Genomic DNA, 27,313 nt, shown 5'->3' on the forward strand with positions numbered 1-27,313 from the left:
TCCAATTTTGATGATTATTATATTAATTTTGTGGGCTGCAGCCTGATATTGGGCCGCTCATGCTTTCCCGAGAGTTTTTGAGTACTCCTGTTCGATCTCACGGATTAGCTTCTGTAATGTCACAATCGCAAGTTGATGCACAGCATCTGGAAACTTGTTACGGTGTAGTCCGAACCATTCGAGGGGTGGCGTAGCATTTCCAAGCTCCCTCAATTTAGGCGCTTCGATGATCGGTGGTGCTAGCGCCACATAAGTAAATTTGGAAGTGTTAGAGACCTTGTCCAACGTATCTTGAATATCTTGATCGAAGTCTTTATGGATCACTCCTGGCTCGAGAGGTTCAGCAAATGTAGAAAATGAATTCATTGATGTAGACGCACTCATGGCAAGAGAGCTTCTTCTTCTGTCGGGATCGGTCCTCGTTGATTCGAGGCGTAAGTGATTTGCCTCCGTTCTCGATAAAAGAGCTCTTTTGTGTGCTGCATACATATCTCTAACGCAGTTAACTGATCCAAGGTTCCATCTGATATTGACTGTTCCACCAAAGGACGATTGAAACATGTACTCAATGATAGATGTCTCGAACTTCTGGTATGTCCTCATTGAGATCATGAATTTTGGTAAACTTATGATTTCACCACCTTTCGCTTTGCCAATGTATGCGACGAACTCTTCAACATCGGATTCGGTCACAAATTCCTCACTAGCCCCCGCTATGCTTGAAAATGAAGCATTAACATTGTTCAATTGGAGTTCAATTTGATTCATTACTCCAAGAGAATATTCATTTTGGGAGAAATTTGCTTTGGACAAGTCACATTCGAGGACGAAGACTCGAGTGTCAACGAAAGAGTGAGGGAAAACTTGAAGTCTCGTTAGACCAGTCTCAACCTCGATTTCTGTTTCTAGTCTTTTCATTTTATTCACAGCGAATTGTGCTAACTTGGCGCTCACGGCATCATCTTCATTTGAATCTTTCAAGATTTCCTTGTATGACCTTCTATTCTCCTCAATCATTCTGTTGATGGTGCTGTAAATATCGTAGAAGTCAGAGGCCGAAAGTGAAGTCAAGCTCACGTCCACAGATTCATACTTCAATCTGACATGAAGATGATCTTTAGAGATGTCAATGCCATTTTTACGATTGTAGACATCAAAGAACCAGTTAGCCAAGCTTACTATTGCAAAGACGTGGTCGTCAAAAATTGCCTTGACAGAGATTTGACCAAAGCCACCAGCCATGTGAATTAGAGGCACATCCAATATTGGCAGCTCTCCAAGTCTCCATTGAATGGATGAGTTCAAAAAGAGCTTTCTTAATCTCAAATACCCACCAAGACGTCCACTGACATCAAGAGATAATGTCTGCAAACCTAAATTCAAGGCATAATGCCACGCGCTTGACTTTTGAGATATTGCCCAAGCTCGGTCTATACCAAGTTTCACGACTCCTAGAGCCGATCCGAAATCGACTTCAATCGACACCTCAGAAATTATGAAATCAAGTTGAACAATGATTGTCGTGATAGTCTCTGAACGCTTGGACTTGGCGGCATTATGTGCTAGCTGTGGGGCTTTCCTTGGAGCGAGATCGGAATTCTCATCGAGATTCGAGGAGGGAAACCAGATGTCGCTAAACAAATCCACGTCCTGGTACTGTTTCATCTTAACGTATCCATGAATTCCAGATATGTCTATAGATGAAATGTTCTCCACAGGATGCTTTAATGAAAGTACATTGGAGAATAAGATGTCTCTTACCTCAATGATACCACTCCGATCATCTGAATAAATGTGCTGCAATGATGCAGATATACTATTTGCTTTGCAGATTGCATTGATCGTATCTAACGATACTCCAGAAGAAACTGCAATCGATGCGCCTTCAAACTCAACGACTGCGGCGACCTTTGCGATCGGTTCACAGCTAAGAGACACCTTTTGAGGATCAATACGAACACCGATATGAAAATCGAAGTCAACAAGCATTTTTTGGAAGTCCTTGAGTCCAGTCTCGTCCTTTTGTGGCACGCTTTTAACTTCAACAACGCTGGAAGCTCTGTCCGTTTGTGGTGATTGGAACAACGATTTGAAGGTTTTTGCAAAGTCGGACATAACAGGAACACAAGATGGATACAATGTATTATCTGATTGAGAGATGAGTAATTCAACTCGAAGCAAATGCTTTCGCTGTCTTTCCTTGTGCAATTCGTACAGAATGACTGACAGTACAGCTGGACAATGTAATGTCAATGACGATGGTGTTTCGTTCAAGTCATTTTCTTGGAGTCTGTACAAGAAAATCTTGGATCCAGCAAAGCCTATTGAAACTTCCACTCCAGAATAGTCAGGTCTGAAAGACCGTGGTTTTTCAATACTTGCTTTCGAATCGGTCGTTGACACCAGTATAGGATGGTGAGCTTGTTCGTGTTTAATTTCCATAAAGTTTCGAATCTCAGTTATTGATTTCATTGTTCGCTCCATTGCAATCTTAGAATTTGACATGAATCTAGCATCGAGTTGATCTCCTTTAACATTAATCCATAGTTTTCGGACTTCATCGACAAAATAGTTGATTTGCAACTTCGGCATAAACGCTCTATTGAGCCCATGCATCTCGGAAGACGTGCTGAAAAAACTGCTAGCAGTCGAGCCATTCGCCACAGAAAAATAACCGCCCATCATAGTCAACTTTCCAATTTCACTTCTAGTAACACCAAACAATCTCTCGGCTCCACAAATGAAGCCAGGATAGTCCTTGAAGGATTTTCCGAATAGCCAACCGATGCAAAAATTGTAAGACAAAACGTGTATAGATGAAATTGAGGGTAATGACTGGGACTTATTCTCAATATTGCGGTTCAGAGGTTCTCTATTCTCCAATGGTGCTTGGCTGTGAGCCTTCACGCCTTTAGGGCTGGTTTTGGTTTTGAATAGAGATTCGTATTGTGGCATGAGCCGCTTCAAGCCTTCAGAGAAATCAAGAATTTTGTATATCACAGGGGGACTCAAGCATACTCTGAAGTGATTCGATACAATTTGAATAGATTGTGAAGGACCTGGGCCCAGCACATCTTTTGAGTCATTTATCAATTTGGCAGACAAATTAACGTCAACAACGGTCGAAAGGCCAACAGCAAACAGTGGATCTAAAACAGAAAAGCGTGCTCCTGAGCAAATGACTTCACCACATATAGGAGCCATGATACCTAACTCTTCTCCCACATTAGTGAATGACAGTACCAATCCTTCGATTTCCACTGAGTATCTGCACGAGTTGATGTAAGTCAAAAAGCCACAATACTCTTGATTTATTTGCAATTCGAATACAACTTTTTCAGAGTGCCCGTCTGTTTCACAAACTTTTTCATTCTTTGATGTCTGAGAGAAGGCATCTGCGGCATCCTTCAATTTGTAGAGTTCTAACTCCATCATGGACTTGTTTTCAAGAAGCACTCGGCAAACATCAATGAATTGTTGCATTGAGATCTTGAAGTAACCAAGATTAACATCCGATTTGACGAACCAAAAACCGTTGATTTTTTGTACAACAGAGGAGCTACCGAATCTCGAGCTTTCCATTCGGGCCACAAGCTCATCTGCTACAACAATCTCGAGCGAAGTATTCTTATACCCTGTTTGTATGTCGAAAAGATCATTTCGAATGGATGCTTGCAATTTCGCATCTCGTGATACCAAATGAATTTTTGCTGGCAGGAGAAAGTCCGCGAAAAGGGATATCTTCTGTGTTGAAATCTCAAGAAGTATTTCTGGCACTGGAGACGCAGAGTTGCTTGGACCTTCTTTTACCTTGTGCGAGAATAAATTGAGACCTTTGACGCATTCTATGTCCTCAGCCAAACTCCTCAAATAATGATTAAACAGTCTCTCATAATCTCTTACTTCTATGCTGAACTCTTTGGTGTCTAGTTTAATGGCTAAGATTGGAATGACATTGAGAGATCCTGCAAGCACCATACTGAGACCTTTCTGGTGTATTGAGACGAAGTCCTGTTCGCTTCTTCCTAATGAAAGATTACTTTGGCCGGAGGTCAATGATGCGGTCAATTCATTTCTGTCTATCGTTTGACAGGACAGGAACAACACGGATGTCTCGCTCATGAAGTAGTTGATAGTGGTATGAAAAAGCGCCAAGTGAAATTGGAATGACTCGATATTTAGAATAGCTGACAACTTTCCATTTTCAGCATTTGCTTTGGTTTCATTGTCTCCAGTATTATCAAGTACCTGGCTGATTTTCTCCACTACACAAATAATTCGTGGAGACACCGAAAGATCGCAGTCATTAACATTGAATGAGAGATCGTTCACAGGTGATATCTGAGACATTGACTGTTTGTGATCGTCAGAAGCTGTTGCACTTTGCCAGCTTTTCATCCATGTGACATTAAACTCACGAATCGACAAAAAATCCTTACAGTCATCCTGATCTAAAAAGCTCAAGCCAAGAGAAGCAAGCTTTAATGATGCTTTCATGGGTGAATTAGTGGCTGGAGGCTTCGAAAACAAAGATTCGAAGAATGCTCGTCTCTCATCTTGGTTTCCTTCCCAGGCTCTCCAGCCTTTATAGCTATTAATGACAGAGACAAGAGCGTCAGGAGGAAGATCCCAATCCCTATTTATGAATTGAACATTAGCAGCATCAAAGGAGTTTAAGTCATTTAACAAGCTTCTGAACTTAGATATGACTTTCCAGCTGTCAAAAAATCTAACATGATCAATCACTGACCGATGCAATCTCGAAGGCTTTGTGATTACCTTGGGATCAGTTTGTTGCTCTAGAACCCCACCAGTTGGACTAAGAAGGACTGCTAACTGTTTTTTCCACGATTCAGATGTTTCGGAGAATTGTTTGAAGTTCTTGATTGCTGGTTGCAACTTCCCGTGAAAATTCTCAATGAAGCCAATGATCCAATCGAGGTCATCTTTTTGAACGTGAACTTCTGTCTCTTGCAATGAAGTAGAACACACAACGCCTTGTTCAATAGTATTATTGAGCCAGGCTTCGAATTCTTTTAAAGTTATTGAAAAGGCATTTGCAGAATCCCGCCGGGCAAAGAGTACAACACTGATCTCTTCGACATGGACTGCAAGCGCACTGGAGACTTCTTTCACAACATTGTAGTCACTCCGGACACGAGCCAAAGAATCTGTGGCAACCAATGATGGATTTGAAACGCTCAAAGTAAGAACAGGATTCGAGGATTCTGATCTCATAATTTGCTCTAAATCACTCAGATCTGCACATGTCAATTTTACATCGATGTTGGGGCATACAAACCGGACATTGGTTACCACGGACATCAGTCTGATGAGTCTAATGATATCGCTAACAGTCTGACATTGTAATCTGTCCATGAGAAAATGAAGGTCCATGTTCTGAGATTTTGTGAGTAAGTTTGAAATTGCTTCGAGGCCGCGTGTGTGGATTACACCACAGATCTCTGCAAATTCAAGAATCAACGCATCAGTTTTTTGACCTGGAACAGGTGGTGTTTGTGGAGTGAATTCTTCGTCAATGTAGTTTGTTGTCGGCTCCATATACTCATCATAGCTGGAGCTAGAGGTGTCTTCACTCAAAGTGTCACGGGTTTCTTCTTCATCGACCTGACCTTCGCCGCACTGAAGGGGCTTAGAAGCAGTTGGAAGCGAAACAGTAGAGAACCGGGAACCAGAAGCCTCATTGTACACAGTATCTCTGTTTTCTTCAAAGACAATGAATGGAGCACGGTGTGTTGGCGCATCATTACGACGCACATGATTCTGTTGTGAAATTCTGTGCTCAAGCATAGTTGCCTTTTGACAAATATTGTTGAACACCAAGCTAGTTTGGACGAACATAAACTTCGAGTCGTCGCGGGAGTCGATTATCTCGGCAATTATGCTGGGCAATAGGACTGTTATACGATCGGAATAACGTAAGTTGGCGATATCATTGAATGATAATAGAATATCAGTTAGAGTCAATTTGCACCATAGATCACCCACGCCGGTGTCTAGTTTGGCCTCAATTCTAGGACATCTGAACGAAAAATTAGCGGCATCATATATGATTGGTACCGCGTACAAATGAGTGTTTTCATAATCTTTGAAACCTAAGCCAAAAGCTTGCAAGCCTGCTTGTAAGCCGGTAAGGCATAAGGGGTCTCCCATTATTAGTATGTCGCCAACCAGGAAGTCCCACTTACATTGGTAGGTGTTGGAATCCAAACCCAACATTCTATGCGTGTGCACACTGAATGTGTCAATTAAAATTTCTGGTGACCTTGATGAGACAAGCTTTTTGTAGCCACTCATGTCAAAAACTAATTCTGGAGATGTGAAAGTACCCGATTTCATATAATAGCAATCAGCAGGACTGAAATCAACTTGGAGATCCATGTAGTAGTTTGTTAGGTGGATTTCGACATCGAGTGTAGCAAAGCTCACTCCGATATGGTGAGAATGGTCGTACAACTCGCATGGAAAAATCAACAACCCCTGGTTTACCAGGAAAGAAAAAATCACATTGAGATCATTCTCTGTTTTGTAATAATTCCAGTAGTCATGATTCTCTTGTTTCTCTTCAGCAGCTTCACTCTGTGCGTCTTCTTTTGCATTTGTTTGCAAATATTCATCACAAGACTGGAAAACTCTATACTCGCCAAAGTAGTTTTCCTTTATTGCGAAGAAATATCTCGCCAAATATCCGTAGAACAAAACGGAAACTTCGTCAGCAGTGGCTTCGATAAATGCTAAATTGTTATGGTTCACTTCAATATTACTGTATGCTTTATAGTATCCAGTAATACCGACGTGACCCGTGCTACCCATGCGCTTGTCGCCTTTCATGAAAGAGCCGATAGTGTGAGAAGTAGGTACGTCCAAGTAAATGTTGAGATTTGGTGTCGAGACGGAAAAGTCTATTTTTGAGTATTTTGCAAATGATCCATTGGCGGGTATTGAGGCTGCCACTTCAACTAAGGGGCCTTGAAGGCATAAGTAGGTATTAGTGCCGAAATCAAGTGAATCATCAATAACATTTCCATCATTTGCATTGAGATAAATGCGGTAATTAGAAATCTGCCATCTTATGTCGTAGACAAATGCTCGGAAAAACTCATGCTTTGTTGGAGGTCCTGAAGAGAAATCAGATACGATGTCATTAAAGAACGTGATGTGCTCGCCAAGAAAGAAGATGATACCATTTTTTGAATTCATCGTGAAATTCCAGAAACATTTGGCATTCCATTGAAGAGGAAAACCGATATCGCAATCAATTGTGTGGTTGTCAGCTGTGAAGAGAATATCATGAGTAACACTCGTCCTGACTTCAACTTCGGGCATACTCACGGTCAATTTGTTTGCGAAACCATTTTTATCCGATAAATAGGATGTAAATAGAGAGATCTCTGTCAGAGCCCCTGATGTGATCTCAACCCATCCGAACGGACGGGTTGCTTTGGGACCATTGGTGCCTGTTTGGGCCAAAAGCTCCTCTCTGTCCTTGCTAAATTCTCGGGTTGGAATCCTAAGAACAAGTTCGTCAGTGGATCTGATAAGTAAATTAAATCCTGCGTATCTTCTCTGGACGCCGGGTCCATTTGTAAATAAACTTGGCTCGCTATCCCGAGCAAATGGGGGGAATAAAAGTGCTTGAATGGCACCTCTTTGTCTATCAGTCCAGGAACCGTAATTTATGTTAGCAGTGGTCAATTCCAAAACCACGCCGAATTCTGGAAAGGGAGCTGTCTCGGACAATGCACCCGAGACCGGATTAGAACCAGGCACATCGAAATAATACAGCAACTTGGTGGAAGCAGAGTCAAGCAAAAGGCTGAACTTCGCATATTCTTCAATATTATCGATTTCAATAACTGGGTCTCCTTTGAAATCCCCCACGTAACGGCGCAATCCACGCCATTCTTGCAGGATCTTTTCAGCCTCTCTGTGCTTCCTGAGCAAAACTCTCGACAAGATGTTCCGTGCTTTACGAAAAAGATCCACTGAATGTTTGGTAGTCTCCGCGCTAGCTAGCTTTGAGACATGTTTAGGGTCAATGTACCTCTCTGGGTTGTAAGTAATGTTAGGCTTCATAGAGACTTGAAATCGTTCCATGTCCGCATCAAATAGGAGACGATACTTATCATTTGGATTGGGAGTTTTAGCAAGGTCAATTGAGGCTTGAGCTGAGTTGAACGAGGCTACCAATATGTGTGGTGTGGTGTGATTACCAAGGACAAGTGCACCTTTCTTGATTTTGAAGCCGATTGGTAATGAGTGTAATATTGAGTGTGTGCTATTTTGCTGCGCCTGTTCATCTTTTGTCTTAGCAGCCGATAGACTTTCTGCACAAAGATTAGAGAACTTCTCTGAGGCATCTGAGTTCAACTCTGTGTCCAGCTCTCTTGCTAGTCGCTCTAAGTTTGACATGATGTTTTCATATGCGAATTTTCGATTGTATACAAATATTTCGAGGCCATCAATTTCCGCTTCGATGCCCGTCAAGAGTTTCTTGTTCAGCTCAGGATTTAGGCCGGATGTCTCTTCGACTTGAGTCATAGATGGAATTAATAGATCCGAGATTCTTGCCATAGAAAGGAGCCAGTATCTCCACGTCAAGTTCAATCGTAGAATCGAGACGGTATAGTCTGAGTTTGACAAGACGATATTGGTGGCCGTGATCCTGCCGCCCAAAGGCGAAATTCGAAAGGCATGAAAGGAAAGATGAAGTTTATAGTGTTTCCAAAGCGAAAACCGAAGCACCAATGAAATCAAAAAACCCACTAGACGCGGGAAGTAGAAGACAAAGGCAATGCCTAGTACCACTGCCAAAATCCAATCAGCGAGATATACCCAGCTATCCAGTGACGTGATAGTGTCTGGAGCAAAAGGTGTTGGGTTCACCATTTGGACTAGGAGGTTTTTTTTTGGTCCAGCCAAAGAGATATTCTGATTATGTGATTCAGATAAAGAGGTAACAATATGGGGTCAGAGGGACTGGATGAGGTAACACTGACATTTCGATTGCATCTGTTGTAGAACAAAAGATTTGAAACTTGGAGTTTGTTTATGAGTGAAGAAAATTTCAGTTCGAGTTGTTATTCTCTCTCCCATTTTCCAATCGCGCCTGACTTGGTTTGGTTTATTTGGACAGAATGGCTCAATTGACTAGCAGCAAGCTGTTGCCATTCTTAAAGAAGCATGAATAATCTCAATCGAACAAAAGTGTCAAAAATCATTCAAAAGAATTTGAGCCTTAAATAATGAGAGATGACTGATGGTTCTGGCTAAGTTCGGAACCCGAAAATAGTGTTCTTCTAGCAATCGAAATGTTCACTACTGCAAACAATTGAGTAAATTTTAGAATTGTTCCGATCATTATTCTTGATTTCATACATGCGAAGTTTTGAGAAAAATGGGTTGGGTATTGTGGTTCACAAGATATGAGAGATTTTGAGGGACTTCTACAAAACTGAAACTCTTTCTAAAAAATCACATTTAACCGTTCTTAAAAAATAAATCACACACAACAAATTGTAAAACAACACACCTCCCATTGACAAATCATATTCCTTATCAATTTTGGCTCTTCTCTACATTTAACTCGCCTTGTGTAGTGCCTAGCAATGTGCACGTCCCGCCCCATATCTGTTTGTGGTAAACACATAAACACTACCAGTAATACTCGACACATCCATGTCAACCCACTCAATTATACCCAAAGATCAGCTAGATCAGGAGAATCAGCATCAGAACGTCTTCACAAATGATAGAGCCAAAAATAGCTCCGCCAATACCGGCAAAAGACCCCTTGCTCTGAGTTCAAATTCAAATGAAAAGAGACTCAGAGTACCCTTGAGTGGTAAAAACCAAAACCTCATAGCTCCTTTGCAAAGATCAAAGTCATTCATTCCACAAAATATTCCAGTTTCTCGGCCCCAGTTGTCTGGCACAACCCAAAATGCGGCCCCTGTCTTGGCTCAAAAGCCAGGCTTGTCTAAATCGAACTCAACCTTAGGGTTTTTCCATCAACCAGGGAAAGTATCCACGAAGCCGGCTCGCAGAATAACAAGAGACACAAACCCGCATAAAAATGACGTGTTTCCCCCGCTGGAAGCACACAGAGCCAAGGACTTGGTGCCATTATTTCTGACTGACTCGATTAAAAAGCACGAGACCGAAACACTTCCCCCTCTCAAAACAAATTTGAGCGACACTTTCACAGAGAGAACTGCCTCGCTTCATGCTTCGAATTTACCTTCAATTGCTGCCAAGGGACAATTTCGTGATCCCGTGAAGAAGTCAACACAGTCTGTCGAGGATATCATTGAGGACCTCGCTGAGAATGAGGATAGTGTCGAAATCGTCCCACGTAGAGACTTGCCTGCATTGGAGGAAAACATCACAGGTTATACTCCCTTGAGTGATATGGAGTTGGATATCTTGCGAGGCACACGGAGAAATCGGGTAGAGCAATCTGTGGACATGTCATTTGACTCATCTTTCGAAGAGAGTCCAGAGGATTTGAAGCAAAACAGAATATACCAGGCTGAGTTAGAGCGCAGTGGCCCGGTTGGCTTGAGCCAGAAAGATTTGGAGGAGTTGTTAGAGTTCTAAGGGTATTGATTGATCTATATACTATTTACACAGGGTGTTTTAAAGCATGAGAGCCATAAAGATGCAGTGAAAGGTTCGAGAACCCATTTGTAGATATTTCAGCTTACTGTTGAGCACATTCAGTGGAATATTCCTGGCTGGAATAGTCAGGTTGTTCAGGTTGTGGCTCATCAGCCTCGTAGTGGGGAAGACCACTCTTCTGTACAATTTTGTAATCAGTGACATATTCGATGTTTGCGCCATTGAGTGTTTCCACAGGTACTTGCTGTTTGTTTGCTTGGACTTTATCAGCGAGATCGGTAGGAAGAAGGTTCAGTAGCTTGACGAGATCATTTTTCTCCAAGTACCAATTATCTTGCGGGAATTCGATATCAATTGCAATGTACAAATCTCCCTTTTTCTGGGCCAGACTAAACCACAGAGATGCTTGCTTGACAGGCATTCCCTCTTTTGGGATTCGTAGGAAGTCGCCAGGACGAATAACCTGACCTTTCGTAGTTGTTACATGAATTGCCCTTCCATCGAGATTTGCGGCAATAACCTTTGAAAAACCCGAAAGGGCTTCCACTAACGTGATTCTGTGCTTGATGTACAAATCATCACCTTTTCTGGTGAATACATCATGTGGCTTACAATGGACTGTAAGAATAACATCACCGGTCAGTTTACCCGGGTATTGATCCGACTCACCATTCAAAACAATGCTTTCACCATCCTGGGACCCTGGAGCCACTTCGAACTCCAAGATCTTGGTCTCTTCAACAACTTTAGAACCAGCGCATGCCTTACATTTATCCTTGGGACGGATAATTTTGCCCGCGCCGTCACAAGTTTCACATGTAACGTGAAATTTAGACGCGAGGCCAGGACCAACACGCTTGATCTTAACAGTATAACCCTGCCCACTACAAGCAGCACATTCTTTATGCATCGCCTTCTTACGAGCTCCAGTCCCCGAGCAAGTAGTGCAGATGATATTACGAGAAGACGTTATTTTGTATGTTTTGCCCTTGTACAAATCCTCCAAGGTTATATCCACATCAATTCTTGCGTCCTCGGTTCTCTGCAGAGGTTGGGGACCTCTACCACCAGGCGTAGGACCACCAGTGTTCATGTTACTGAAAAAATTGTAGAAGTCATCGGGATGGAAATCTTGCGAACTGTAAGCATGATCAAAAGGATTGCTGCTGTAGCCACCCGCGCCAGAGCTGCCAGGCATACCGTCTGTAGAGCCATACAAGTCGTAGTCCAGTCTTTTGGCTTCATCACTGAGAACCTCGTAGGCATGTGAAATCTCCTTGAATTTCAATTCGGCTTCTTCTCGCTCATGCTCTTCGACTTTGTCAGGATGGTATCGAAGGGCCAACTTTCTGTACGCCTTCTTGATTTCGCCATCGGAGGCAGACAGATGGATTTCTAGTATTTCATAGAGATCGAGCAGCATTCTCAGTCGTCTGCAGTATTAAAGAGAGTATGTGATTGGTTTTTAGGGATGACAAGGTGGTGTTCCGGAATATGGACCTGATCACCAACGTAATTTTTCAGTAGTATCTGACCCCAGATTTGCACAAATCGAAATCAAAACACAAACTCACGAAAACAAAAAAAACCGAACAGAAAAAAATCGTGATATAATAGAGAAGAAGTTTTTAAAACAGTCAATATAAAAAATTACTCGATCAGGGTGGACTGAACGACTCGGGTTATAGAATATCCAGGTTTTCTCAAGTATCGAGAGGCAACAAACAAGATACCAAAACCAATAATTATAATAAAAAGCACAAAAGGAAACAAAATAGAACAGCAATTGTGTCAATTGGGATACCTCATATCTTAGCACAAAATTGAGGTCCCTGTTTCAAAATGAATCTCAAGCAATATCTCTCCAGCCAAGATAAGACAGTAGAGCTCAACTTTAGAACTATAAAATGAGAAAACAAAAAAAAATGACTGTCAAAAGTCGAAAAAAGATAGCGACGTGGACAGGATTCGAACCTGCGAGAGCAGAGCTCATGAGGAGGTGCTGTAAACCTGCACCTCACGCCTTAACCACTCGGCCACCACATCTGCTGTGATGAATGGAGAAATAAAGGTAACTATGACGGTTGGATTGAAGAAATACCGAGTACCTCTGTTCTCGCATGATTTCCTCAAATTTATCCTCATAAATTAAAACCAATTTAAAAGGATCAATTCGGGGTATTTTTATGCTATTCTTATGTATGCAACATCGCTCGTTTAAGTAGTATCACGTCTTGCGTTGCTGTTTGGTCATCCAAGACAATTGACACTCGAATTTAGCAATTTGCGCGCCGAAGAAATCCAGCCCAGAATTATTGTTGGCAAAGAATCAGGCCGAATTGTCGAAGATTTTTCAGATTGACCGTTTCGAGCCCTTTCCTTGGTGACCTGGAACATACTTGCCTGCGTGGAGTGTGCTGGTACCTTAATTATTACTCTTTATTATCATTCACACATTCGAAACCACAGCTAGCATTCTCAAAACACCACAATTCCCTCCTTGCAATGTCTGTACCCGTTCTAGGTAGACTTTCTGTATTAGAATGGTTGCTTGTGGTGGTCTCCATTGCCTTCTCATGGTTGGAATACGCAAGTAATGTAATCACCAAGCTTCTCCCACAGCCATTGATCCAATTGTTCTCGTACACATTGAGCGTCGCATATCGTTGGACTTCCAACCCCATTAGTTTTATCACCAAAAAAGACGACCGCCCTGACGATGACGCTATCTCTTTCAAATACGTAACCAGTGGCACCGACATTGCTCGAGAGAAGTATAATCTCATGACTGGCATGCTCAACAGCAAAAGCATCCATGAAATGTGTCGTTTATTCGGGTATGACATCGAAAATCGCATAGTGAGAACAAAGGATGGATACCTTTTGACAGTACATAGGATTACTAGATTAGATGGTACATCCGCCCCTCGGAACGGCAAAACCGTCTACTTGCACCATGGCCTACTCATGAATTCCGAAATCTGGGTGACTATGCTCGAGAAGGAACAAAACTTGCCATTTGTGCTCTACGAGTTGGGCTATGATGTGTGGTTGGGAAACAACAGGGGTAACAAGTACTCACACAAGCACTTGACGAAAAAGCTAGACTCCGTAGAATTCTGGGACTTTTCCATTGATGAGTTTGCAATGTTTGACATTCCAGATTCGATCGACTTCATCTTGCATGAAACCGGCAACAAGAGTCTCACGTACATTGGCTTCTCGCAGGGTACCGCACAGGCCTTTGCCTCAGTCTCCGTCAATCCAGATCTCAGCAGCAAGATTGAGCAAATCATAGCAATTTCTCCTGCAACCACGCCCCATGGGCTCTACTCCAAGTTCTTGGATATTCTTTTGAAGTCTAGCCCGAACCTCATCTATTTAATCTTCTCGCGGAAAGTCTTGATGCCATCAATCTTGTTTTGGGAGAAAATCATGTATCCTCCCTTTTTTGATACTTCTATCGATATTTCAAACTACATGTTGTTCAATTGGAAGTCGAAGAACATTGACAAGATGCAGAAAGTGGCTTCCTATGCCCATTTATACTCTACCACTTCGGTGAAAACGGTCGTGCAATGGTTCCAGATCATGGCAAGTAAAAACTTCCAGATGTATCATGACTATTCTGCATCCATCTCGAATTTGAACCCGGTCAGCTACCCCCTTAAGAACATCAAGATTCCAATTTCACTCATCTATGGCGATTCCGATTCATTGGTCGACATTGAGGTTATGAAAAATCAACTTCCCGACAAAAATGTCTCGAGTTATCGTGTTGCAGGTCACGAACACCTAGATAACTTATGGGGCAGAGACGTAAAAGAACTTGTGTTTCCTCGAGTGCTCTCCATTCTTAAAGAAAAACTAGACGAAGAGAGAGCAAACGGGCTAAAACCAATTTCCAACTAGACAGATTCCATGGTTAAATCTATTTTTTCCATTGGCATTGTGATCTTGGGCTCTTTGACTCATCTACCCAAGGGCAATAGCTTCTACACACAGTGGCTGCAAAAATTTCTGCACACAGGCAAGTCTAAAGATGGCACAGAATGTTCACCATACCCCCCACATATCGTCAACTGAGATGTTGGACCACATATTTATTTCTACACAAACAATAGTATTTACAATTATCTTGTAACCCTCGCAACTGCCCTTTTGGTACCCTCTGTAGGAATGTTTCCATCACTTCGTTCTGGAGGGCGTGCACATAGCCGAACGTCAATTTTGGTCCATATACTCCTCTCTTTTTCAATTAAACGACATCACCGAGAGTCACACAGATTTTATCTATATTTGCAGGGCAGCCAATCCACACAAAACCGCTCATTTCTTTCAGCCACTGCCTTTTTTGTATCTGTGTTTCCCGTCTATACAAGATGAGCCCCAATGACTCTCTACGAAATGCCATAAGTAGCGTTCCGACGAACCTGGTAGATCCGATCACACATACAGAGGAGCAAGAGCCGCTGGATTCCGGCCTAACAGCGCCTCGAGCCTTTCTGGCGCCCGACTTTCATCCCACGGGTACGTAAGCTATCCATGTCCATAGTTGCAAATCATTCGAATACTAACGTCAGAATTAAAGAAACTGCTCGAAGCAAGAACCAACAAAACAAACGAATCAAGTGACGATGAGATAGCCGCAGAGCTTTCTAAGTTAGACGGCAGATCGTTGCCCATAAGCGGTGGGACTACTAAGCTTTCTTCAGAAGGCACACTGGTTGTTGCCTTTTCCCTTAAGCTTCAAGAAACGCTTGGCGTTCTTCTAGAACCAACAATGGATGAACTACTGAAGGACGAATATGAACAGAACCTCAAGGATATCATTAGTGTTGATCCCGAGGTCCCTGCTGGCCCAAAAGAGTATCCTAACGAATGTCTCTCTAGAATTTTGCTTGATAATTATCCTCAGTTACTTAAATTGACCACCCTGTACTTCAATTTGTCGCTATCATCACTTGTGACACGATTCATGGTTAATTTGGTCTATAAGCTTGAGTGCTGGGAAGTGTATCATCTATTACAAGCTATGCCAACACTCGAGTACTTCCTTCAATTAATTGGGTTTGACATCATAACTACTCCATTCGGTCACATTGTGAAACCACCGGAAAATTTCTTGGGTTTCAACTTGCGTCAGGGTCTCCAGTATACTTTTCCCTTCCCCTTCTACAATTACTCATATCATTCAACAAGACCTGAGGCGAGACTTGAAAAATATAGAAAGGTTTCAATTGAGCCCTATGTCGACATTCGACTCAATAAAAGCTCTGGTAAGAAACGGGCTCGAAATAAAATTCAACGATTTTCTTCTGCTGTTGCCGAACGTGTCCTAGAGGGGGGATTCTTCTTGAATAATCCCAAAATCAACATGAAAAAACCAAAAGACATACAGCTTGATGCCCATTACACATTGCGTATCTTAACTCCATCTGAAATTGACTTCGCATACTTCCGATATTTTCCCAAGGACGATGATGAGATTGATGTCGATAGTTTAGATGATGATGAGGATTTCGAAAGCCCAAAGAATTATTTCAGCGATGACGAAGCCCGAATGGAGTCCATGTTGACCAAAAGGTACAAGTTTGTTTCTTCGAGATTCACAAACTATTTAAATGGCAAAAAACCAATCAAAACTAGAAAGACACCTACTACACAAGCCAGAGCGAAAAAATCAGAATCCACTGTCCAAAAGGCCTCCAGAAAATCATCACAATCACGCAGTAATACTACTGCTGCCAGTAAGCCCCTGGAAAAGTCTACCAAGTTCAACACCGAATCAACCCTGGGAGAGACGCAACAATATCCTTATCCAGTTTTTAATACTTTGCTGACTTCTAATGCCGTTGTGAATCGGCCAGAGGCTTCTAAATCAAAGGCATCAACGACGAACTACAACATCACCTCTCCTCACAATAATGCCCGACTGAGAACAAGTGTTTCCACAGGCTCTTCTAGCATACAAGGAAAACCTTCAATTGAGTCTAACACAGCCAGCAGTAGCAAGCACACTGCGCCAACTAGCATTCGTAAGGAAAGCATCAGCACGAGGATGCAAATCGACCCTCGCTCTGATACCGCTATGGTTGGCAGAGAGGTGCCGCAACTTCCCAGCCAACCAATTCCTCAAAGAAAAACATCTAGTGTGTCAAAAGGAAAACCCCCAACCAAATCTCAAACGGATGCATCAAATCGTGGTCCCCCAGCTTGGACGCCAACTAATACCATTGCCACACCATCGCAGTCGATTGGTCACTCCAGAAGCGCATCACAATACTCAATGACACCAGGATATCAAAATCAGACCCCGATACGTCAAAGTGATTCGAGCGACCAAACACCACAAACAGGCCAACCTGTCGCTCAGATTGTTACCCTCCCCACATACGGGATGCCACCATACAATCCATATTCGAACTGGTTGGCTCCACAGATGTCTGGAGATAAGAGCGCAGATCAGAAGGCCCTCGACCAGCAAGCACTTCTCATGTCTTATCAGAAGTATGGGTATCCTGACCAGTACAACCCATACGTGTCGGGATACCCTGCCACATACGGTGCTTCGATGTATCAGAGACCCGATCAAATGTATTATACCACCGGTGCTAGCAACATGGGATATAATCCACAAGGAGCTCAAAATGCCTATACCCAACTGTATCCATACATGAGTCCGATGTACCAACCACAATACCACCAACAACAGATGCCAACATCATCAATTAATGAAATGAGTCAAGGAAGGAAAAGGAAGTCGCTGGCAGCAGATACGCTGTCATCAAAAAAGGTATCAAACAAGGATAAAAGTGCTCCGAAGAAGCCATGATTGGTTCCATGCAGCAGAGAAGAACCTCAGGACTAATAAGAATGGCTGCAAACTGTTATGCAGTACCGACGTATTTCGGTGCGCTTACGTACAGGACAATTATCTACTTTTCAGGTCCATACCGAATTACATGAAAGCATTCTGAAGATCAGAACGACTCAATATACAATAGGCCATTACAGTCGGTATAGTTTACATGTGCCATGACCACATTTCAATCAACATTTGCAAAGGCGGCGTTTGAGCCTCCTGATCCGATACATATGTCACTATACCCTTTGATCCAGCCAAAACCTTCAGTTGTAGTGAGAAATAGCGACAATTAATAGTATTTGAAAGCCACATAATTTCGTACCCTTTTACTTTAAGAAATCATTTGTTCTGAAATCCAATGCCACAGCCGTCCCCAATTAAAAGTGGGTGCAAATTACCCGTGCGTGCGCAGCACAATACTGTGAACAAACCCATCGTTTTGCAGTCAAGTGGAACCTATAACAGATACATATATTGACCACACGCACCCGCAATTCTGGAATTGCAATTTTGTTTGGACACCGGAGCCTCCACACACCAACCCGCGCTCTTTTTCCAGACTTTCATTCACATCCTCCACCTGCCAGCGGACTACAACTACTGGCCTAATCAAAGCACGCCCCCTCCCGTCCCCAATGACAGAGCCCACTCTTTCTGGCTCGGAATTGGGCTACAGAGGCGGGCCCTCTTCAGAGCCAATTTTCCTGGCCAATGCGACGCCGCAAATACCCCAGGCATCTCATTCCGGTGCGATTCCTGGCCCACCAGATACTCTACAGTATGCTAGCAGAGACAATGGACCAAGGATGCTGCTGCAAAGTGAATCCGGTTCAGGATCTGTGCAAACGTCAAATGTTTCTGGACCATGGGTGATGCCTGCTACCGATTCGCGCCAGGACATAATGAATGTATTACTAGAGGGCCAACCATCGGAGGTTTCCGAGTACAGTGAGCATTTGTTCAAGATCGGATCGCTTCTTTACGATGGGAGTGTTTCCGATGCGGAACGGGTGCAGCTTGAAAAAAAGTTTGAGGCGTTGGTGAAAATGCTACCCCGGTTTGTGATGTTGGAGAGGGAAGATCCAGGCACATCCCATCTATACTTGGTTGTCGAGAAATGCTTCGATGTGTTCGTAAAAATAGTCACTAGTCTGCACATGGTCAACGTGGCGACTCTTGCCGTGCGTTTTTTGACCCTTGCAATAATGTCGCTCAACTACTGGGAGATCTACAACCTTCTCCGCTGGAGACCCGCCATCTACCAGTTTCTAGTTCTTATCAAGTTCGACTTGTCGGAATGCTATGCGCGCTTTTTGAGAGATTACAACGCTTTTAAAAACGACGAGCAGCCGCTTTCGGAAAAAAGCATGAAGTTGGCGGTTGAAGAACGACTAGCAAAAGAACGCTTCATCTCCAGACAGTTCAGAGGGCCGGACTCTCCAGACGCTGAGGAGATCTTGGGCTACACTTTTGACCCAGATCTTTTTGATGATCACGACAAGTTCGTATTGGAGCAATTGTCAATGGGAAACCGCTCGTTTCCTAGGAAACGTTCCATCCTGGGCCACAAAGTTGCTGCCCATAGAATTGTGAAAAAGCCAGATGTAAGAGACGCGCAATATGCGCGAAATTCGAATTACGACCCGGATGTTGTGCACGAGTGTCATCTTCCTTCAGCCGATGAGCCCGGTGAGCTTTGTTTGCGCCGGTTTTCGAGGAAGTATGAACTAATAAGGCATCAAGAAACCGTGCATTCCAAACGCAAGAAACTATTTAAATGCTATGTTTGCGTGAAACAAGATCCATCGATAGGACCTCGGATCTTTACTCGTCATGACACATTAGCCAAACATATACGGGTGAACCACAGAATTTCTGGTAAGGAAGCGAAGGCCGAGGTTGCATACTCTAAGAAGCATGCAGAGATCGTAGACGAGAGTGCTATTAACATCCCTGTCGGGCGCAGAAAGGCAAAGGGCGAATACGAGTTTCTGATTGTTCTAGACAGCAAGAAGGACTCATTGAGAGATGGTAGTGACGAAGGAACAATATATGATGACTTTGAAGGTTCGCCTGACACATACGATCAATCTCAAGACGAAGATGATATGGACCTTGAATAGACATTCTCTATTAGTTAAAATACACATAATATTACATTTCAGAATTCGATCTTGATCGATATTGACTTCATTTCAAATGGGCAACAGAATTCTCATATTTCTGCTGCAGGAGAATGGCATCCCTGATTTCCTTGTCTTCGATCTCATTGATTAGGTCGAGAGAAACATCAGCCAAACCCGTAACTTTGCGGTGCATATCTGGGTTGTAGAAACGAAGCGAACAGTCAAGGGTTTTTCCGTTGCTAGACTCAGCCACTTTAATTATTTTTGATTGTGTTGGCTGACTAGCAGAAGGGAAGAAGTTGAAACCACTGTAGTTGTCCTTCACACCGCGGGCCCAAACAAGGCTTCGCAGCTCAGTCAATCCCTTATTATATTCTGAGGTCTGTAAGGCTACCTGGTACATCCAAGTTGGGTCTGTTTGGTATTGGATTAGAGCAGAGCCTGTGACTTGAGCTTGGAATTGATTGATATCACCTGGAGCCAGGGTAGGACCCTTAGCCACAAACTCTTCAACTTCCGCTGGCTCTCCTTCAACATCACCTCTTTCTCTAGCCTGTTCTTCCCAAAAGTCATCTGTGACCTTCTTTCCGTCCACAATCATCCGAGCGCCAAACTCACGGTAGATGGATCTAGCAGTGACAAGATTCACAGCTCTACCTTTATACGACGTTGGAATTAAGTGACGACGGATCAAATCCATTTTCTCCTCGTTGGTGCAGACCTTCTTGAACAACGACAGGTGCGTCTTGAAGAGAAGATAGGAGTCCCTGAAACCCACGAGTCTGGCAGGCTCAGTGGAAACCATATATTGTCTCTCGCCCTTACCGAAAACAGTAAACGTTTTGACGCGGAACTTTCTCTCACCTTGCAAGAAGCCCAATTTATCGATCTTCTCCAAACCCTTCGGATCCTCATTGTCCAAAACAATCTCGTCGTTCTGAACGTTGATTTCGTTACCCTTGTCGTCGTAGAAAATGTCGTCGGGACGCGGAATCTTAGGCTTTCTACCTCTCTTCTTCTTTCTTACAACCGGCTCTTCTGGCTCTCCAGTTTCGGCCTTAACAGCAGGATCATCGTTCTTTTCAGCTTCTTTCTCACCCGCATCCAAAGCCGGCTCCTCGTCATCATCTAGGTCCTCGGGAAGCTCGTTGGTGGCCTTTCTCTTTCTGCCTCTTCTCTTCTTTGGCGGAGGAATCAAGTCATCGTCGTCTACATCTGCAGGATCGACGTCATCGTCATCGTCGTCATCGATCTCATCTCCATCCTCATCTTTCACCACCGACTCGTCAGCATCTTCGTTGTATTCTTCGTCACCTTCCTCTGGGTCGAAATCTAAGCCAGCTAGATTTTTTCTCTGCGACCGCGCGTGTCTGGGCGACCGCACCGGTTCAGCGTCAGTTGACTCGGGACTGCTGGGCATTTTGGTTTATCTATAAAGGAGTGCTGAGTGGTCTTGGGTGTGGAAATATAGCTGTAATCTGATGTGTACTTGGGGTGAGAGAAGCTGCAGGACCAAGTAGAGAGGGTGTTCAAGAAGCCTTCGATGAACGTGAGATCTGGCGTCTGAATCCATTTTTTCTATGTTATTTTTTTTTTTTTAATGTTTCAATCGTTTCATTTGGAATTTTTTTATACAGATTTTGTTGTTTCTTTGAGTGGCTCATGAAGTTGATAATGGGTTCGTTAAGTACACTTGATGTTCTCTCAAGGATGCATAGATGGGAGGTATAAAGTCAATATTTTCTATCTTTTGTATTTCGCTTCGATTCTGATTTAGTAATTCGTCGGGTTTGCTAACTTCATAAGTTTCCTTCAAAGCTATCCTCCTCGAATGGAGGCTCCTACAGCTCGATCAATGCTATCAATGTGTTCTATTATATACAAGCAAGAAATGACTACTCGTCATCCTTCTTTTCTTCCTTAGGCTGCTCATTCTTGAAAGCGTCATTGCCCGCGAGATACTTGTCAAAAGCGTCATTTTTCTCGGGGAATGGGCGCTTGCCCAATAAACGAATCATGTCCTCTCTCGTAATGAATTCTTTCTTCAACAACTCTTGGGCAACAATTTCGACTTCGTTGGATTTCTCGGTCAATAATTGCTTACATCTGTCGTGACATTCTTGAACAATTCTCTTGACCTCTGAGTCAATGATCTTGTTGGTGTGGTCACTGAAAGGTTTGGCGAGGGATTCCTGGCTCTTTGTATCGGCGTAATTGACCATTCCAACCTTTGGAGACATTCCAAAGCGTAACACCATCGATTGGGCAATGTTGGTGACCTTCTTGAAGTCATCATGTGCACCACTGGTAACTGAAGAAAAGTTCAACTCCTCAGATACACGGCCTCCCAAAGTCATGACCATACGATCGTAGAGATCGAAGGTCGACATCAAGTACTGATCAGCGGGCAAGTATTGGGCGTAACCCAAAACTCCCTGACCTCTAGGAATAATCGATACCTTAAGCAAAGGAACAGCGTGCTCCAAAAACCAGCCACAGACGGCATGTCCCGCTTCGTGATATGCAACAATGCGCTTTTCCTCTGGTCCCAAAAGCTTAGATTTCTTCTCAACACCACCAATGACTCTTTCAATGGCCAATTCGAAGTGTCTGAGAGTAACAGCCTTGGCATTGAATCTAGCAGCAATCAAAGCTGCCTCATTACAAACGTTAGCGATGTCTGCTCCAGAGAAACCAGGAGTCAAGGTAGCTAAGCGACCGGCCAAATCTTTGTCGATATTTTCTGCAAGGGCGATCTTTCTCAAGTGAACACGGAAAATATCTTTTCTGCCTTCTAACTCTGGGTTGTCAATAGAGATGTGTCTGTCGAATCTTCCAGGTCTCAACAAGGCTTTGTCCAAAATATCTGGTCTGTTAGTACCAGCCAAAACAACGACATGATCGGTGGTATCAAATCCATCCATTTCGACCAACAATTGATTCAAAGTAGTTTCACGCTCGTCGTTGGCACCACTAGCTTTACCCTTGGATCTTTGCTTACCAATGGCATCAATTTCGTCCACGAAAACAATAGAGGGAGCATTCTCTCTGGCAGTCTTGAACAAATCTCTCACACGAGAGGCACCTACACCGACGAACATCTCAACGAACTCTGAACCAGACACGGAGAAGAAGGGCACATTGGCCTCTCCAGCTGTGGCTCTCGCAATCAAAGTCTTACCAGTACCTGGTGGGCCAGACAAGATAGCACCACGAGGGATCTTGGCACCAAGCTTCTCGTACTTAGCAGGGTTTTGCAAGAACTTGACGAATTCCATAACTTCCATTTTAGCCTCGTCCATACCTGCCACGTCCTTAAACTTTGTCTTGACGTTGGCTTCCTGATTGAACTTCTTAGCTGTTGACTTCCCGAAGCCCATTGGGCCGCCCATGCCACCCATGCTGGCTTTCTTAGTCATGTAGTAGATGGCACCAAGGAACAACAATGTTGGCAAAAAGTTCACTAGCATCTTGGCCATTGAGCCCTCATTGACGTACACCACAGGAACTCTGAGTGGTTCTGGGATATTGTACTCCTTTTGTACTGCCTTCAAATTTCTCTCGAAAGTCTCAACGCTTCCGATAGAGAAATAGTAGTCTCCTGGACCAGAGTATCTAGTCTTGCCGTTTTCATTTAATTCGACGATGGCGGTACGATTGTTGATAACACGAATTTTGCTAACCAAGTTTTGACGCAAGAAATTGGCGCTGAACTCTTGGAAAGTGATCTCGTGCTCTGATTCTGCACCCGCATAGAATAATACCATGAGCAAACCACCCATGACACCCAAAAGGAAAAGCTGCATAGTTCTCTTGCTGACATCAAATGACAAAAAGAGAGTGTTCTTATCTCCTTTGTCGTCCTTACCGTTCTTGTTGTCCTTGGCTGACTTTGCTTGGGATTCATGCTGGTGGGAAGCACCAGTTTCCATGGCATTTTCGCTGAGTTTGGCGACGAGATCAGAAAGTTTGATGAACTCGCTGTTTTCTGTTTTCTGTGGGATATCGTGGATGGTTTTGAAGACCAGAGCCCACTGCGCAACGAGTTGGGAGTCCAAGTCAGTCTTGATGAGAGGTTCATCCAAGTCACCATTTTCATTGTAAAGATTGTACAAGGTCTGGATAGTTTCGTTCAGGAATTCGACATCTTTAGGAGCACTCATCCCGTTGACGATTCTGAAGTAGGCTACCAAGAAGGCGTGTGTCTCCTCTTTGGTAAGTGGGTCCGGACTAGGGTATTCTGCGGCAAGATCACCAGCAAGCTTCTCGCCAAGGTCATCTTCAACGATCTCATAGCCCCAGTGGACTTCCTCAGGATAACGAGCAGCCACATAGTTGGACAATCTTTCCAACCTCTCTCCGCCCTGAAGTGTCTCTCCATCCTTGACGGGGATAGGAACAAGCTTCAAGACCTCTTTATTGTGTTCCATACATAACTCTAAAAAATTCTCCTCCTGTTCCTTGAGCTGCGGAGCTAGTCTGGCCTTATCCTCTGGAGATGCGTTCTGGACCTGTTTGGCGAGCGTTTCCAAGTTGAGTCTTTCCTTATCGAGTCTATTTTTATTTTGAGCAATAGAAGAGGCATGGAACTCACGACGAAGCCTCAAAGATGGCTGCGCGATGGCTCGTATGAATGGTTTCTGGATGGAAGTGCTTCCGTGAACCGCTCTCAGTAGTTGTGGCCCACAGGATCTCCAAATCGAAGATGCTCTGCGGACACAGTATGCAGCTGAGACCAACGGTGACGCCATCGCAATTCTACAGATACAATTTATGTGAAGAGGGGGTTTGAAGTGGGGGATGGTAGATGAAACAAGTATAGGGAGTAGAGAGATCCAGTGCGAGGATTTGAAACAGGAACAATGTGGAGGCAACAGTAAGTGGCAAAGCGGAGGATGGGCGAGGGATAGGGAGAAACTGGGGTTTTTTAATTTAGTCTCTGTGAGTAGAAAATATTCGTATGGTTTTCATTATGGGGACCAATTTATTTTTTCGTTGATTTTAATTCGAGGTGATGGATCTTGAGCGCTTCTTCTGTCTAGCCTCTATGCTTAGTCAAAGGTCTAATTCAATGCAATCAGTAGAATAATCGGAAAAAGAAATAGGGGAAATAAAAAGAAAGAAAAGAAAAGAGAATGGAATAGAGGAATTGAAAATAATGAAAACGAAAGATTTTCAAGATACACTGATATCTACGAGTGTTTGCTCACTGGGTCAGTAGTGGGTGCTAATGGGATTGGATTCTCTCGAGGAAATCATGCTTGAATACGAAACTTGAGCTCGGTCCAATATATAAGACTCATTTTCAATATAAGGGCTTAAATAAGTTTTTCTGTGAGTTATTTCTCTTAGAAATGGCTCTGCAGCAATAGGCCCGGCACTTATCTCCGAGCCGATACCAGTGTCTCACACAATCACCTGTTCTGAGAACCACAATTATTTCATAGCACGTTTTCCTGTGAAGTTCGTATCGCATCAATTTCTTTCCTATTTATAAACGCTTTTCCATTTAATCATTCATCTAGGCTAAAGCGAGACTGTGCACAAGAGACACTTCTTTATCTTAACATCTACATAGAACACCTTAAAACGAATTGGAAAACTAAAGTCAGCCAAAAAGGTTTGTTCAAAAGTCGAATTTCAATAGAGGCTCTCAAATTCTGGATCTACTAGTACTCAATTATCTCAATTGAGCCGCAATTGCTCAGCAAAAGAGAAAAACACACAACGGTAGATGCCAGGGGAACACCAGGCCGCAGCGGAAGCTGATGTGGAGGTGGAGGACTATTTTCCTTATGAAGGCGACGATAGTCTAAAGTCTCCCGACTCCAACACCTTTCCGATCCACAGACCTCCCATTTATCGCCAATACACCCAAGAAGATGCCCAATCGCTAGTTGGAGGTGAAACCATCTCGCTTGAAGATCTAGACGGAGATAGAAAGACCTCCGACAAGCCTCATCATGGACTGGGAAAGGTTTTTCTGTTTTCGCTTCCCTTCGGTGGCTTATCAGGGATCATGGCTGGGTTCAAGTTACCTGCGCTTCCCTTTGGGAGCAAGGAGGAGGAAATAGACGAAGACTTGCTCCATATCCGCCATAGAATCGATCGCCAATTGAGTGTTTCTACACAAGATGAAGCACGCCATTTCTCGACCACAAAAGGTCTTGATAATGTCCGCATGCGGGCCATGAAAACAACGTTGTTGGAGAACATTTCCGAGCTAGTCCCAGATTTTATTTTGAAGAACAAACGATCCTACGAGTCCGTTTATTCGGAACTAGACGGTCCCATCCTAGTCATGGGCGGTTACCGCGGGTCCATTCTTCGAGAAACTGGGACGGGAAAAAGAGCCTGGGTCCCAATTAAAGCGGGACTACACTTACGTCATGTCAATCTCCTCTTAGGGCCAAACCGTGAGGATGAGCTCAGAGCAACTGATTACATCTACCCCGATGGTGTTCTCAAAAACATCGGTCCTTTCGACATTTGTAAGAAATTTATTAAAAAATTACAGAACGGAAAGACTCTCGTTAAAGAATTCGGGTACGATTGGCGGCTAAGTCTAGATATCACCGCCGACCAACTCATTGAGCAGCTTGAAGCTCTATACAAGAAAACAGGCAAGAGAACTATTGTAGTCGCGCACTCAATGGGTGGTCTTGTTGCTCATGGAGCCATGCAAAAGCGCCCAGAATTGTTCCGCGGACTCATTTATGCCGGTGTTCCCAGTGAGTGTTTGAATATCATCGGACCTTTGCGATTCGGAGATTCGATTATGTTCTCCGATCGGATTTTAACCTTTGAGACCAATTTCATGATGCGCTCATCATTCGCGTTCCTCCCTCTCAGCGGTAGAGTATTCGCCAACAAAGATACGGGAGAGCATTACGATTTAGACTTTTTCGACCCTGATACATGGGTAACCTTTAATCTTAATCCATTGGTATCTGAGACTCGGAAGCTACAAGAACTCGGCGAAACCGCAGATAATCCCTTGCAACCTTTGCGCTCTCAAGGAAGTGCCAGCTCTTTGACTATGTCTCCCTCGTCGCTGACGAACTCACCCATCAGCTCCATCAGTTCAAAGCTCAAGCAGATTCCCACAAATCTTTCACTCAAATCGAAACCTTCCATCGTTACTAACACAAAAATGACCAACATTCACAATCCTGGAAAAATCTCCGCGATCACGCAACAGATGAACGAGATCTGGAGCGACTACAAGTTCACTATCTCTTTTTCGAAAGCGTATGAGTACCTTGCAGACACTCTCAAGAGGGCAAAGGAGTATGTATTGAGTTTAGAGTACGATCCCGCTTTGGCGCACAAATACCCTCCACTTGCAGTGGTCTATGGTGACAAGGTTCCCTCAGTCCGTGGCTCTTACGTCAGCAGCCCTCAGGACATCAAAGATGGCAACTACTATGAATTTTTCTATGGTCGTGGTGACGGTGTTGTGCACCAAAGATGGCTCATGCCGGAGGACAAAGGGTTTAGTAGGCACGACCCTGAGCTGGGCAAAGGACACATTGTCGGCAAGTTCTCCTCAGATCGAGGCCATGTGGATCTAATGACTGACTTGGAAGTAATGGCCGATGCCTTGAGTGCTATTTTAGAAGCCGACAAAACATGGCGCCACTAAGGCCGCTAATCTCTTACTGGGGAGACGTTTGTG

General features: G+C 43.6%; 8 protein-coding genes and 1 non-coding gene across 9 annotated transcripts; 4 read left to right on the plus strand and 5 right to left on the minus strand.

Moving 5' to 3' along the window:
* Positions 1–57: 57 nt before the first annotated feature.
* On the minus strand, positions 58–8,910 carry PUMCH_003250 (uncharacterized protein; the record flags this gene model as incomplete). The annotated part of the gene is made up of 1 exon (XM_063022226.1): positions 58–8,910. The coding sequence occupies one exon, from the start codon at positions 8,908–8,910 to the stop codon at positions 58–60; it is 8,853 nt and encodes a 2,950-aa protein (XP_062878296.1).
* Positions 8,911–9,699: 789 nt separating this feature from the next.
* Positions 9,700–10,620, plus strand: PUMCH_003251 (uncharacterized protein; the record flags this gene model as incomplete). The annotated part of the gene is made up of 1 exon (XM_063022227.1): positions 9,700–10,620. One exon carries the CDS (start codon positions 9,700–9,702, stop codon positions 10,618–10,620), a length of 921 nt encoding a protein of 306 aa, XP_062878297.1.
* A 103-nt stretch (positions 10,621–10,723) lies between these two features.
* Positions 10,724–12,064, minus strand: PUMCH_003252 (uncharacterized protein; the record flags this gene model as incomplete). Its single annotated transcript, XM_063022228.1, has 1 exon — positions 10,724–12,064. The coding sequence occupies one exon, from the start codon at positions 12,062–12,064 to the stop codon at positions 10,724–10,726; it is 1,341 nt and encodes a 446-aa protein (XP_062878298.1).
* Positions 12,065–12,594: 530 nt separating this feature from the next.
* Positions 12,595–12,687, minus strand: PUMCH_003253. Its single transcript has one exon. It is a non-coding gene; the product is annotated as a tRNA-Leu (tRNA).
* A 459-nt stretch (positions 12,688–13,146) lies between these two features.
* On the plus strand, positions 13,147–14,553 carry PUMCH_003254 (uncharacterized protein; the record flags this gene model as incomplete). The annotated part of the gene is made up of 1 exon (XM_063022229.1): positions 13,147–14,553. The coding sequence occupies one exon, from the start codon at positions 13,147–13,149 to the stop codon at positions 14,551–14,553; it is 1,407 nt and encodes a 468-aa protein (XP_062878299.1).
* Positions 14,554–15,424: 871 nt separating this feature from the next.
* On the plus strand, positions 15,425–17,476 carry PUMCH_003255 (uncharacterized protein; the record flags this gene model as incomplete). The annotated part of the gene is made up of 1 exon (XM_063022230.1): positions 15,425–17,476. The coding sequence occupies one exon, from the start codon at positions 15,425–15,427 to the stop codon at positions 17,474–17,476; it is 2,052 nt and encodes a 683-aa protein (XP_062878300.1).
* A 2,223-nt stretch (positions 17,477–19,699) lies between these two features.
* PUMCH_003256 (uncharacterized protein) lies at positions 19,700–21,055 on the minus strand (the record flags this gene model as incomplete). The annotated part of the gene is made up of 1 exon (XM_063022231.1): positions 19,700–21,055. One exon carries the CDS (start codon positions 21,053–21,055, stop codon positions 19,700–19,702), a length of 1,356 nt encoding a protein of 451 aa, XP_062878301.1.
* A 475-nt stretch (positions 21,056–21,530) lies between these two features.
* On the minus strand, positions 21,531–24,386 carry PUMCH_003257 (uncharacterized protein; the record flags this gene model as incomplete). The annotated part of the gene is made up of 1 exon (XM_063022232.1): positions 21,531–24,386. The coding sequence occupies one exon, from the start codon at positions 24,384–24,386 to the stop codon at positions 21,531–21,533; it is 2,856 nt and encodes a 951-aa protein (XP_062878302.1).
* A 983-nt stretch (positions 24,387–25,369) lies between these two features.
* PUMCH_003258 (uncharacterized protein) lies at positions 25,370–27,280 on the plus strand (the record flags this gene model as incomplete). Its single annotated transcript, XM_063022233.1, has 1 exon — positions 25,370–27,280. The coding sequence occupies one exon, from the start codon at positions 25,370–25,372 to the stop codon at positions 27,278–27,280; it is 1,911 nt and encodes a 636-aa protein (XP_062878303.1).
* Positions 27,281–27,313: the final 33 nt, after the last annotated feature.

Source organism: Australozyma saopauloensis, chromosome 4, assembly GCF_035610405.1.
Source record: "Australozyma saopauloensis chromosome 4, complete sequence".
Classification (NCBI taxonomy): Eukaryota; Fungi; Ascomycota; class Pichiomycetes; order Serinales; family Metschnikowiaceae; genus Australozyma; species Australozyma saopauloensis.